Source organism: Pieris napi, chromosome 19, assembly GCF_905475465.1.
Source record: "Pieris napi chromosome 19, ilPieNapi1.2, whole genome shotgun sequence".
In the NCBI taxonomy this organism is placed as follows: domain Eukaryota; kingdom Metazoa; phylum Arthropoda; class Insecta; order Lepidoptera; family Pieridae; genus Pieris; species Pieris napi.
This window is the reverse complement of record NC_062252.1, coordinates 3,019,423-3,034,169: the sequence shown is the minus strand read 5'-3', so window position 1 is coordinate 3,034,169 and position 14,747 is coordinate 3,019,423. Positions and strand designations below refer to the sequence as shown.

At 34.4% G+C, this 14,747-nt stretch overlaps 1 protein-coding gene across 1 annotated transcript in view; it reads left to right on the top strand.

The window, feature by feature from the left end:
- LOC125059022 (protein O-mannosyl-transferase TMTC1-like) overlaps positions 1 to 13,174 on the top strand; it is a 137,229-nt gene extending 124,055 nt beyond the window's left edge. The window contains exons 8-15 of the mRNA XM_047663169.1: positions 3,637 to 3,758; positions 4,322 to 4,489; positions 6,660 to 6,773; positions 7,459 to 7,602; positions 9,795 to 9,994; positions 11,004 to 11,154; positions 12,177 to 12,276; positions 12,693 to 13,174. Coding sequence (XP_047519125.1) covers positions 3,637 to 3,758; positions 4,322 to 4,489; positions 6,660 to 6,773; positions 7,459 to 7,602; positions 9,795 to 9,994; positions 11,004 to 11,154; positions 12,177 to 12,276; positions 12,693 to 12,929 — 1,236 coding nt within the window. The 3' untranslated portion in view covers positions 12,930 to 13,174. The remainder of the gene's footprint in view (positions 1 to 3,636; positions 3,759 to 4,321; positions 4,490 to 6,659; positions 6,774 to 7,458; positions 7,603 to 9,794; positions 9,995 to 11,003; positions 11,155 to 12,176; positions 12,277 to 12,692) is intronic.
- Positions 13,175 to 14,747: the final 1,573 nt, after the last annotated feature.

The following is a 14,747-nucleotide window of genomic DNA, read 5'->3' as shown; positions in this document are numbered from 1 at the left end:
CGTAGGTAACACAATGTACACTTGTGATTCGTCATTAAAGATATAAATATTAATGCTTCTAATTTTACATTTACTGCCAGTTCTCAAATCAAGGGCGTAGAACGGAAGAGAAGAACTGGCAATAAACTCTCCGCCACTCTTTTTAATCGCCATGTTTTTTTTTTTTTTTTTTACACAACGTTTGTAAGGAGCTGCAACCATTACACCATGTTCCACATGACATTTGAAGTAATTAATAATAAGAACATAAATAAAAACAAAGACTTGCCCCTATCAGCAGGAGGCATGGTGAAATAGGAGCACGCACTTACATTCTCGTGGGAACAACACGCAAACACATAGTCGAAATAATTAACATCACCGCATACACGAATTCAAGTACGACCAGTCACCACAAGCAGCACCCGTTCACGAGTATGACGCATGGCCAGCCATCGGCCCCCTCGCCATATTTTAGGGAGAGAGACAACCCGACGCATGGACGCCGCCACAAGCAATGACATTTAAGCGAGCATGACGATCCTTGAAATGTGGACTTGGCTACATAAGAAAATAATAATAATACTGAAATAATTGGATACCACATGGATCACGGTTTGTTCCCACTTTACATTAAAACAGTCGTGGATGTTGACGATCGCCCCAGAGTCTGGAAATGCAGCCGAGAGATTCAGTCGTGTTACCTATAATATATACTGGAGCAACTCATATCCAAGCACTAGGATCGTTTAAATATTCATTTATATTATAATAAGCCTTAGCAAGCAGTTTTACTTTGATGTACGATTTAAATTTATTTATTGACAACGCTTGTATCTCACTAGGGATTTTGTTGAAAAAACGTATACAATTGCCTTGGAAAGAATTACTCGTTTTATGCAGCCTTCTGGTTGGTGCGCTAATTTTGTCTTTATTACGAGTACTATAATTATGGAAGCTACTATTCTTTTTAAAGATATCTATATTTTTCCGCACATACAAAATATTCTCATAAATGTATTGACTTGCCAGAGTCAAAATATGTAATTCCTTAAATTTGCTTCGGACCGACTCCCGTGGGGACAACCCACAGATCGCTCTTATAGCCCGCTTTTGCACTACAAATATCGATTTAATGTCAGCTGCATTACCCCACAAAATAACACCATATGACATTATACTATGAAAATAGCTGAAATAAACAAGCTTTGCTGTGTTCTCATCCGTAAGATCGCGTATCTTTTTAACTGCGAACGCTGCGGAACTTAGCCTATTCGAAAGACCTTCTATGTGTCGGCCCCACTGGAGTTTACTATCTAAAGTAATTCCCAAGAACACCGCATTATCAACAAAGTCTATTTCCTCGTCTTTAATTATTATTTGAGAATGACTACTTTTTACATTTGTAGTTACAAATTTAACACATTTTGTCTTCTTTTCGTTTAACTTAAGATTATTTGTATTAAACCAGTGAACTACACTGGAGATGGCACTGTTTACGTTATCAAGTGATGGATTTTGTCGTTTCACTTTAAATAAAAGCGAAGTGTCATCAGCAAACAGTACTATCTCGTGAAGCTCCTTTACAAGAAATGGCAGGTCATTTATATAGACAAGGAATAAGAAGGGACCAAGTATGGAGCCCTGCGGTACTCCCATAGTAACAGAGGATCCCTGTGATATAGCTCCATTTACATTTACCTTTTGAATTCTATCGCTCAGGTATGATTCCACAAGATTTAGCGCCCTTTCGCCAATGCCATAGTGTTGAAGTTTCTTGATTAGGATTTCGTGATGGACACAGTCAAAAGCCTTTGATAAGTCGCAAAAAACTCCAATGGCATCATGAGAATTTTCCCAAGCATTTAAAATCTCGGAAATTAATTGAATGCCAGCATCTGCTGTGGAGCGACCTCTTGTAAAACCAAACTGCTGGCTATGCATAATTTTATTATTATTAAAATGTGTCAATAATTGTTCAAGAATGATTTTTTCAAAGATTTTACTCAAAGCCGGCAGCACAGATATGGGTCTAAAATTTGTGGGGTCCGAAGTGCTGCCCGTTTTGAATAACGGTGTGATTTTACTTATCTTCATCTGGTCTGGAAAGACTCCACAATCTATACATTCATTAAATATTATAGCCAACTCTGAACTGATAGTATTGATTACTGATTGTAAAATGAAAACAGATACACCCCAAAGATCTTTAGTTTTTTTTATTTTTAGCTGTTTAAATGTTTTTATAATGTCATTGCAGCTAATGCGGCTAAATACAAACTTATGATTGCATACAGGAACATTCTTTTTCAATAATAAAAGGGCGGCTGATGGTGAAGAATTTAAAACGCTGGTTGTATTTAAAGGAATGTTAGTAAAAAACTCTTCAAATGCAGAGGCTACTTCGAGGTCGGAACTAATTACTTTGCCGTTTATGTTCACTTTGAATTCAGTATCCTTTCTGGAGGTTCTTCCAGTCTCCTCGTTTATAATTTTCCAAGTAGCCTTTATCTTATCAGAGCTGTTGTTTATTCTAAGACTTAAGTGTTTCGCCTTAGCGATTCTACACTCTTGCCTAAAACTTTTTGAGAATATCCTAACATAAGTTTTAAATTCTTCACTGTCATTATACTGTTTTTCATCATACAACTCATACAATTTTAGCCTTTTTTTGTGTAGCTCCGGAGTTGCCCAGTCACAAAAGGTAGGTTTCTCCGAGACCAAAAAAGTCTTTGGAGTGAACACATTTTTGAATTCACCAATAAATGAATCAAAGAATGTGCTATATAAATTATTAGGGCATTGGTTACTACGCAAAAATGGCATTTTAAATATCAAATTTTTCCTAAATCTATCTAACCGATCCTCTGTTACAGGAATTGTGCATATTTTCTTTTTTTGATCTTTACATTTTAGTATTTCAAATTCAAACAATTGACCAGAGTGGTCAGATGTAAGTTTGTTGACAATACAGGCGTTGAGAGGAACTATATTACTATAGATATTGTCAATACATGTTGCCGTGGTGGCTGTTACCCTAGTTGGTACAATAAAAGTATTAATTAAATTATATGATTTAAACAGATTTAGCAAACGTTTACTTGAACTACAGTTGTCAAGCAAATTTACATTAAAGTCTCCACTAACGATCAATTTTTTCTTGGATTTTTGCAATTTGTACAGAACCTGCTCCAATATTTTTTCTAAACTATCATATTGAGCTGAAGGAGGGCTATACAAACTAACAATGATAAATTGCTCCAGCTCCACACAAGATACTTCTATAAGGCGTTCCACAGAGAGGCTCACTATGTCCTTCCTTTCTTTAAATTTTATTTTTTTACTAAGCAATATTAATGAGCCACCGTGTATTGCATTTCCTCTGCAGAACGAACTACCAATCTGATGATTACAAAAATTGAACATAAGTTCACATGTCTTTAACCAGTGTTCTGTAATACACAGTATGTCAACCTTTTCACTGCTCAAAAACAACTCAATTTCTAGTAATTTACTTTTCATGCCTTGTATATTTTGGTGAACCAGATTGATAGTATATAAAGGCATAAAGGCCAAAAATGTCATTTCAAAATAAGTTAAATGGAGTGTTTTAAGTTGTCTATTTATCCCAAAGGTTTCGTGAAATATTTTTTTCAGGTACAAAGACATACACCAGCAGTGGCGGGTCTATTGCTGCTCATCATCCCGTATTTGCCAGCTTCGAATTTACTCGTCACTGTGGGCTTTGTGGTCGCTGAAAGAGTGCTCTATATACCAAGGTATATTTTATTAAAATATCCTGCAGAATTTAAAATATGGATACATAGTTTAAAACTATCCTGTACATTTAACTTCAGTTATAAAAATAAAATAAATAATTTATACTATTCTCGCACAGAAAGCATAAAACCAGACTTTATCGCAAAGCACTCCGGACAAAAAAAGGGAGTGGCGCTATAACCCCTAAGTCTTGGCCTCAGATTTATTTTCTTATTAGGCACTGCCTAATTAAAAGAAAAAGCTTCAACTTGATTTGATAAATGTACGTTATAAACGTATAAATATATCGAAATCATACGTATTTAGTGTTTACACCTGGCTACGAATTATTGTTCTATTAATTATTATTCTCATAAATATACATAAAAATTTGGTTTTTAAGAAATAACCAATGAATCTACTAATCCTGCAGCCGGATCATCTTAGACCAATAGGTGATCAGAAACAGAAATAAAATTCCATTGCTGCCCGATTAAAACGCACTACCAACAAGTGAAAAATCATAAGGGCAATAACATCAAAACTGTCCACGCTTGATGAAGTCTAAATGAATTATTTCCAGCGTGGGTTCAGTTTTACTGACGGTGTGCGGGATGCAGGCGTTATGGCGTCGTGGGGGTGGGAGTGGGAAGCGGCTGATGGCGCTGGGCGTGGCCGTGGTGGTGGCCGGTGGGGCTGCACGAACAGTGCTACGCAACCAGGACTGGCGTACGAGGGAGATGATACTTAGGTATACTTCGTCCCCGGTATGGCGAGGCAAAAGAAATTTACTCCATAACTATAAAAATAAACGTTTTTCTCACAAAGTTTCACTATTATCTATTTTAAGTATTCGTACAAACATATTGAAGCTGTTTTCCAGATATATGAAATATCATTATATAACATATAAAAAAATCATAAAAGTGATATTAAAACATAATTTCAAAGTTTTCATTAATTACATAATAATACCTTGGACAACTTCTTTAGTTTTATTATTCTTCTTTCTGAATTAGTACAGTCTTGGCTCGTAAACATCTACTCATATAATCTGACTTCTGAATATCTTTGCTATGAATGTGTTGAGTTGCTATGGACTATCTAAAGTTAATAATACTTTTTTCCGAAGAGTATCCCTTGATACTCTTCTTTAATAAAATCCTAGAGGCTCTTTTATCTCTGCCTTTTAATAAATTTAAGATATGTATTAAAGAAAAGCTGTGTAAAAAGGCTTACTTTAAAGTTAACGATTATCTAGTTGATAAAAGGGCCTGGGACTAGTGCTAGACAGGCTACTTCTAATTAATTTGCGATATTTGTTTTAAAATAAGTGTTGTTTGATAATTTGCTATTTTAAAAGAGTAGAGGAAAGTGACCAAATATGGGATAGTATCCCTAATATGGAATACCCCTATTTCTCCCAAATGCAAACTTACATACGCAATAAACAATGATTTTCTGTCTTCTTTTACTCCCATTTAAGCGTACAAGTTGAAGCATGTCAGTTGAGCAAGTGCTTTCGTCATTGTGACAGTTTTTTGTTTTGCAGCTACCGCATAACTTTCTAAGGTATGTTAAAAATACGTATTTTTCGTAAAGAAAGTGCACACAGTATTGATTTTATAGCTTTTAGAGAACGTTTAGACGTTCTTTTGTATGTTTTAGCGGTATTAGATGATATTACTTTATTAAATATAAAAATCTGAATGTCAGTTTGAAATCGTTGGAAAATCCAAATATGGACAGATCACAGTATCCAATTATGGACTATTCCATAATTGGTTCTCTGAAGTATCAGCTGACATGATGATTTTGTTAATTATATATTTTTTTAATGTTTTACCAAAATGGCGGGCGTCAACTCAAAAACAAAACGAAAAGAATGATTCAGAGCATGTGGCGGAAGTAAAAAAATTAGTAAGAGAGAAACAAATGGGTTATTTAAAAGATGGAAAATACGTTGATGTGTCAAGATCTACTTTGTTTTGATTATGTCAGAAAAACGAATTTTCTCCAGGAAAAGCCGCAGCTCCTACACTTGGAAAGAAAACTGTCGTGTTGGCAAAAAACAAGAATTAAAACCAGAATGAGAAAATATCAAAAGGAAAAAAAACAAAAGAGAAGACTAAGCCTAATTCAGATGATGAGGAGGTGATGCTATTTGATACTGACAGTGAACCCGATGCCTTGATAGGATATACAGCTCCAGAATCTGAAGATTCGGAGTGTATTTTCTGTGGTGTGCTGTTTTCGAATGATACTCATGGGGACACATGGATCAAGTATCTTATGTGTGGACCCTGGGCATGTAATGATTGCGCTGTGCCAGAGTTTGATACCTGGATTTGTGATTTTTCTAAAAAAATTATGTACCTTTCTATATAATACCAAGTTTCCAAAGAGTCTCGTGTATTTTAAGGTTAATTTTTGATAGTGTTTATAGTATTCCATATTTGGGGTACCTATTCCATATTTAGGTACCTAAATCGTTATTTAGTTTCTTAAATTTTTTCTTACCTTAAACTAATCAATAAAACCTAAACTTATTACAAACTAAAGTACAAATATATGATTGTTAATAATTACCACAAAAAGTTTTTTATTTATAACACTTGTGGAAATTATGCCTAAAAATCAAAATGGTATTCCATATTTGGTCACTCTCCTCTACCGAATTTTTAACGCCGTTTTTTATAAGTGATACCTGTATCTTATGTTCCATAATAAACATATTTTATATTATGTGACTTTAAATTCTAAAGAACTCTGCGAAATTATACTCAAACCACAAATCTATCGGAAATTAGACGAAAATGCTGCATTAAAAAAATCTACGATTCGTAGCAATTACGACTGGTATTTGTACCATGACTTTCTATACAGAATACAGCAACGATTTTGTATGTAAAACATTTCAGAGCTGACCTAGCCGTTTTGCCTCACAACGCGAAATTGCATTACAATTTTGCAAATTTCCTGAAAGACATCGAGCAACAAGAGAACGCAATAAAACATTATAAAGAAGCATTGCGGTAAGTTGTAATAGTTATTTATTTTATTGGGTTGTATACTAATTTTCTTTGAATAAACTTCATTGCTCAAAATAATATCGTTAAAATTTTTTTTCAAGAATTTGGTCAGTTAAAAGCTCTATAGAAAAATGACTGAATGAATGTTATTTATTTTTATTTTTGTTTGACTTTTTAATCTATTTAAAAAAAAAAAAATACTAGCGGATGGCCTATGCTCATGGGTTTTGCTATAATGATAGGATGTAGTACCTTTTTAATGACATATTTTTTTTAGTGGGTGTCCATGGGCCAATAAGGACTGAACTTTTTGGGCATCCCGTAGGCTCGTTTTCCATATATTCTACCAAAGAAATTATGATTCTTCCTTTTTTAATAAGTCGAGACAGAATATGAAATTCTACCCGTATCACCTCGACGTCCGTCGTTCCACAACCGAGCGTTTATAAGGTACCACACTATTTGGAACCAGCTGCCCACTAAAGTATTTCCGAACCAATTCCACTTAGGGACAAGAAAAGAGCGTACCAATTCTTAAAAGGCCGGCAACGCACTTGCGAGCCTTCTAGCAATGTGTGTCTATGGACGGCCATTTAAGATCAAATGAGTCTCCTGCCCGTTTGCCGCCTGTTATATTTAAAAACCTTTTAGATGATTAAATATCTTAAGTCTAAACGGAATATTACAGACTGTGGCCGAGTTACGCGAGCGCGCACAATAACCTGGGCACGCTGGAAGTCTGGTCTGGACGCGCTGAGCACCACTTCCTCCTGGCTCTGCGGTACAACGCGAGGCACCTCAACGCGCACTATAACCTGGCGAGGCTTTATCGGTCAGTCACTTGTGGAATTTGATATCTTACAGAAAGGCAGATGAAACGGGAAACAGCTTGTTTATATATGTTTATTATCAAATAAAATGTAAAGACAAGCTCGAGAAATACAGTTCTTACTAAATCAGCCGGGCATATGTGCTTTTATTACTTGTTTTGTTGACAATTATTATTATTTACATTGCAACAGGAAAAAGATTAATCTAATATATAAATTCTAGTGTCTCGGTGTTTGTGGTTAAACTCCTCCGAAACGGCTCGACCGATTCTCATGAAATTTTGTGTGCATATTGGGTAGGTCTGAGAATCGGACAACATCTATTTTTCATCCCCCTAAATATTAAGGGTAGTCCACCCCTAATTTTTTTTTAAATTTTTGATAAAAAAATTATTCTTTATTTTTTTATGATACAACATTAAAAAATACATACAACCCCTAATTTTCACCTCTCTACGACCAACCCCTATTTTTTATCATAAATGATAAACATGGCAAAACGACGTTTGCCGGATCAGCTAGTTTCTTATAAATACATGTATGTTATAATGTGTCAATAAATGACTAGCAACCGAATTTTATGAGGTCCAAGTCGCTGGCATCAGCTTGTCAGATAATTAAAAACATTACACAATAAGTAATTAATTTTACGTAAAATTTATTATGTCCCCTAATGAATATTTAATGTTATAATCATGAAATATTGTATTCTTGATAATTTTAATACAAGAATTTCATAATAAATTGTTTAGTACTATGTACTTAGCTAATCAGTTAACGACCGAATGCAACAAAGTCGTGACGTCAAAGTAAAGCTTGCAAAAGTTCTCATAATATTTACATTTAGCAACTTAATGCAAGATCAACAGATGACACTATGAGAGATTATTCATAAAATATTTATTTTTTGACGTGATAACGTCTTTAAAATCGTTTTAGTCGGGTGACATGTTCAGAAACTTGTGTCACACCAAAACCTCACGAGCGCGATCGCAGGTATAACGAGAGAGAGACGGACCGATCTCCCGTCTCATCTCGAGCGCTGCCAGTCATTCCGTGAATGTATGAAGAAAAATGTATATCATAGTCGAATAAGTAAACTTGTCATTTTACACCCGAAATTTATCATCAAAAGTGTGAATAAAACGATAGATGTAATTTAAAATTTGAAAAAATTGTTATCTTCATTAATTCCTTACTTCCCAAAAACTTATATCACCAATAAGACGTTATCACGTAAACATCTCGATCGTAAACCTACTTTACAAACAACCAATATTTTTTTTTAAAGGTAAAATATATTAGATTTCTTATAGTATTTATGATTATGTGGTAAAAAAGTCACGAATTCTGTTATTTCAGAGTTCCATAAAAAATTAAAACTGTTACCGAAATTCATCTAAACTTTATTTGTTTTGTTTTTAAATAAAGTAATTAAGTTCTACAATTTTCACTTCGTCACAACTGAACAGTTGCCTTCATGGATATTTTTACAAGCACTGTGCAATAATTTGTAGATTTATAAGTGCAATAACAATTAAAATTTAATTTTGTTTACGGAGACTTACCCTAAAACACAAATTCTCGATAAAATCCGTTGTATAAGATTTAGTTAAATTTTAAGTATTACTTAAAAGAGAATATTAAAATTTTAAAGATTTATTGCCAAGTCTGAAAGAAAAGGAGTATAGGTTGTAAGTTAAGCCTAAGTGATAAGGGCTCGGAGCATTGGTGTCCTGGATTCAGCGTGCCTCTTATCCCTGTCTTAGGTTCAATCCCCGGCTGTGTAGCAATAGACTAGGTCTATGTGCGCATTTAACATTCGTTCGTACGGTGAAGGAAAACATCGTGTGAAAACCGGCATGTCTTAGACCCTAAAAGTCAACGGCGTGTTTTGGCACAGAAGACAAATCACCTATTTGTCTATTAAGAAAAAAAAATGATGCAATAGATACAGCATTCTGAGGCCTAGACTTATAGGTTCTAGCGCCACTGATTTTGATAGGGGCATGGCCTATCCCAGACGCCACTGATTTTTTCATATTAAAATTTGGTTTTTATTATTTATATTGGGCGCAGCCCATACCAAATTTTATTTTCGTAAAAAAAAAATTTTGATTACATTTTTTTATATTAATTGTGCAACGTTTACCGAGTCGGCTAATGTTAAAATAAAGTGTTACAATATTTTCAGCAAGAAGAATCGCATCGCGGAATCCTTGAAGATGCTGGAGCGCTGCATTTCCCTGGAGCCACGGTTTGTCCCCGCCCACGTGGAGATGTTCCTGACAGCTGCTGGCCAAGACAAGCACGCCGCCTTGCGCCGCCTGCTAGACCTGGAGCCACGCAACTGGGAACATTATTACCGCTACGGGAACTGGCTGAAGGGGAAAGGTGAGTATCGTGTAAAAGACTAAATATAGTCCATTTCCAAGTCACTTTTGGGACCAGGTACAATAATTTAACTGGTTTTTCTGTTTATTTTTTACGAGCTGTATATGTCACCGTAAAATTGTAAAAACCGTTAGATTGTAATCTATCTCGCAAGGTAAACTGTCGAAAGATTGTGAACCTCAACGAACTGCTTACAAATTAACGTATTATTATTCGGTAGTTATGTGAAATTGTTGGGAAGTAAAATTAATCTGTAATTGACCAAAGAAGTTTGAATGATAACTAAGTTAGTGTAGTACAATCTACCGAATACCGATAACCGATAGATTACAATCTAACGGTGTTTACAATTTTACGTTAACATATATAATAATGGTGCAATAGGTACTCCAAAACTATTTTTTTGTTGTTGAACTCAAAATTTAAGCCCATGTTAACCAAACATACTCAACTCGGCCTAAGACAGTTAGATATTGATACAATATATACAAAAAATCGGTTTTTACATTTAACGGTCGATTAAGAATATTTTTATTTTGTTTACCGATTAATAAAAATCAACTACAAAAAATTTTTTTTTTTTACACAAGATCACTTCCAAATCTCTTGTTTTATTAGACTTCAAAAAACTATCCTCAAATGATGAACTTCTGCTTCCTAGATCTATACGAAATAACATTTCCTACTTTCACAATGTAGTCTCGGTACACTGATACATTGATACAAGACAATTAAAATACATTTTTAATGTGACAAGCACAGGCAAACATAACAAACGCGAAGAGAAAAAAACAGCGTTTCATGAATTATAAAAATTCAAAGAAAATATGAATGTAACAATCAAATAATACAGTATTTACAATTTTCTTAAGTTCATAGTAATAATAAAAATAATAAAAAGAAAATTAAAACAAATTTAAAAACAAACTAAAATCAAGATTCAATATTAAAATTTGATTTCAAAGTGTGGTAGCAACTATGGTCAAATGTTTTATTCTAATCCTCTTAGGTCTATGGCCTTTATCCCTAAAATACTACCAAAGCGCTGTCCGGGTTTCATATCTAACGTCCCGTCGTGCGTCTCTGCCTCCGTTGACAGCCGCCGCTTTGCTGCTGCGTCGGGATGGACAAAGGATGAGATTGCTGCATCTACTCACTAGGTAACGATTAGTCATATCTCTGTTTTAGCTTTTTAGATAGTTGCCTGGAAGAGATCGCTTATGTAGCGACACCTACAAACTGCAGTTACAAGTCACTGTGATGACGTCACACTGTGGCACGCACTAACGAACTTATTCATAGACATAGACATAACATTTATTACAAACGAAAACACACACACATAAACACACAAAATAACAATACTCTAATAAAATAAGACATATCAATAACAATAAAATTAAAAATTCCCTTTTGCCATTCGGTTCGTTTCAAGTGAGCAATGTGTGTGTACTGTGGTTGTAATTGGCCCTGGCTCAGCATTATGCTGAGGAGCAAAAAGTTCCACAGCGCTGGTCATTCTGCCAGAGACCACAGCAGCTAGTTTGCGCCTCTAATAAAATAAAATAAATAATTATAATACCAAGTAGAAAAATAATAATAATAATAATATTAAAGTTAGAAGTGTGAGAAAAACGTGTGTAACGGTGTATAATAAATAGAATTAAATTAAAAAATTCCGATCGCTAAGGATATATATACTCAACTGCGTGACACAAGGTGACACTGTATAAGGTCTGTATCCGACCATGCATGATGACCACCATATCCACTGGTTACAGACGCTCCAATCGCGATTTATGTGATCGCAACAGGTTGCGATTGACAAGGAACGGACAAGTCAATGATTAAACTGGTGAAGTGATAAAACTTTGCATTCAGCCGTTTATTACCGAATTTACCTGTTTCTTTCAAATTTTTTGTAATCTATATATAACGTGGTGAATTATCAAATTTCGGTCAGTTTAAATTATTGATCCTTGTAATTCTGATGTTGCAATGATACGATTGTGTCGGATATCCGTACCACCAAAATAACTTACATGCACCTTAGGTGCATGTATGTTATTTTGGTGGTACGGATTTTACTGGCAATTTATCACAGTCGTAGTAGATTACTGAAGTTCCTGGGCTCGATTCCCAGTGAAACATTGTTTCAGATTTAAGTTATTATCGGTTATAGGTGGCAGGGCGGACGTGGGGCGGGCGGCGCAGCGGAGCGGGCTTGGAGACTTAGGACAGAGCTCGCAGGACGGGCGGCGCGATACACACGGGTAACACAGGTAGGCTTTTAAGAGTATTTTAATTATATATAGTATATTTCCCTAAGTGTTTTTTAATCTATTTATTCATCAATAGGGTTTTATCCTAAATAATGCCCTGAGACTTAAATTAACAGCAACAATCTGTACATACAGGAATTCTTTCTAATATAAATCTTTCTGATAATCATAGATTATTTTGCAGTCGGTTAAAATAGTTTTTTTTAAACTGCGATTTATATAGGCATTAATTATTATTATTTATATTACCAGAGTACTTACAGATACAGATAACTGACGCAATCCTCTTTTGGGCAGTCCATCAGCAAAATATCCTTGTGTTTAAATTTATGTCAAAATTAACAGTATTCAATTATCCATATCCTTTATCGCGTATCTGAACGCTGTTATATAATGTAGCTTTATTACAATTGCAGTCAAAATCGACCTGTCTCCATCACAGCCACCTCGAAGTATCGGCACATTCATATCGAACTAATGAATATACAGACGTTCACGAAAAGGCCGAATGTCAAACTCTCCCAGCGACAACGAACCCCCAATTTAAACCCACACACAACAAATCCGAGACAAAACTCAAAAGTTGTCCGTTGAAGAACAGGAATGGGCCCGACCCATTCGCATTGGTTTCTGACCATTTAAAGACTTATTAGATATAAGGATCATAGATTGTGATTAATATTAAGTCGTTTTTGGATGAAGGTACTCTCTCGATAGCGATAGCGAACCTTTAAAACTCCGTTTTTGTACCAAATTTGCAATAATAAATAGATTTGTATGAACGTTAAAGTGGTATCAACGATTTAATATGTCTGGATTTTTGTATATGTTTTTATATATTTCGACATATATGTATAACTATGAAAGATTTTGATTTTAAAACTGAAATTCAGAAAATTCAAATTACACCTTGGTCTAACGAAATTTAGAAATGAAAAAAAGGGAAGAAATAAGAACAGATTACTACGTAGGTACATAAGTTTTTAAGGTTGTTTATAGCGATGCTGAAGAGTTGTTATATGAAAAGAACAAGACAAATCAAAGTCGAGTTATTTTTTATAGAACGGGGCAAACTGGAAAGAGTCTCATCTGATATAAAGATGAACATGAAAAGATGAAAGAGAACACATGCTGCTAGAAGCTGCTGAAAGAATTGGTACTTTCTTGAAGGTTCCTTAGTAGAATTTGTGTGGTAATACTTCAATGGGCAGCTGGTTCCACATGGTGGTGGTGCGTAGTATAAAAACCCATTAATGAAATCGAGTTCGCTATCGCTATTGGGAGCTATAGAGTACTAGGGGCTGTTTTTACTGCTTTATGTTAAAAGTATTTTTTACTATAATTTTTTTCATTATAACCAGTCTTTAATCTATATTTTAAAGTGTTTCATTCATAAATATATAAGTTTGAAATATTACTTCAATCAAATGTAAATACGATTGGTAATGTAATGATTATTTTATAAAAAAAATTTTTATTTAAGATTGTAAAATAAAGCTGAAACCGTGAAAATGATTTTTATTTTATAGTATAAGCCTAATGTTAAGATATAATTTTTGGTAACACAAAAAATAAAGGTAGCAATTGACAAACTTTTTCTACCCGCATTTTTATTACATCTTTTTAATATAATAAACTGCAAAAACTCCACTAGACCGTTGTTTGTAAAAAGTGCAATAAAATTTCACAAAAAGCGAGTACTCATAAAAAGAATCACCTTGTTTCAGTGTCCCGCTGATTATTGCTAATTTCAATTGCACAAAAAACTTCAATTAAAACTAAAATCGTGTCCCAATTGTTTTTATGTAAAACATTGGCTCTTATATTATCGTTATACACGAGTTTTTGTACATCCAACAAAATGCTGTACATTCTTTCATCTTCATTCAGATTTATGTACCTTGATAATTAGTAGTGTACTAGTGTACTAGTAACCAGCCTTCTGTGTCTGACAGGCCTATAGATAATAATAATAAAGCCCATTTATTTCCAACAACCTTAAATAAAATTTTTATCTTATAACTATTCATTTAAAACTATGTTATTGAAACCCCATGTAGGGTAAAGGCCTCTTCTAGTTCACTCCATGCTTTTGCTATTCTTTGCTTTTCTGTTCCAGGCCTATGGATATGTAAATATAAATAGGCAAGACCAAAGCAGGTATAGAAAAATAAATCCACAAGCAATTGGTGCACATTCGGGGTTAAAACGTGCACCATAATGTGGAGGGTCACTATTGTCTAGTGGTGACACTGCTCTTTCACTTCTTACAATAATACCTCAAAACTGGTACTGTTATAACTAATAGGCTAATAATGCTTCCAAAGGTCCCTTGCTTGGGGGCGTCCATTTTAGGCTAACGGCGTGCAATATATAAATGAAGTAAAGTAATATATATAAATAAGTATTAATACAAAATTAGGGTCGCCGTAACAATTTAATTAAGTGCCCTAAGAATATGAGAGTAGATA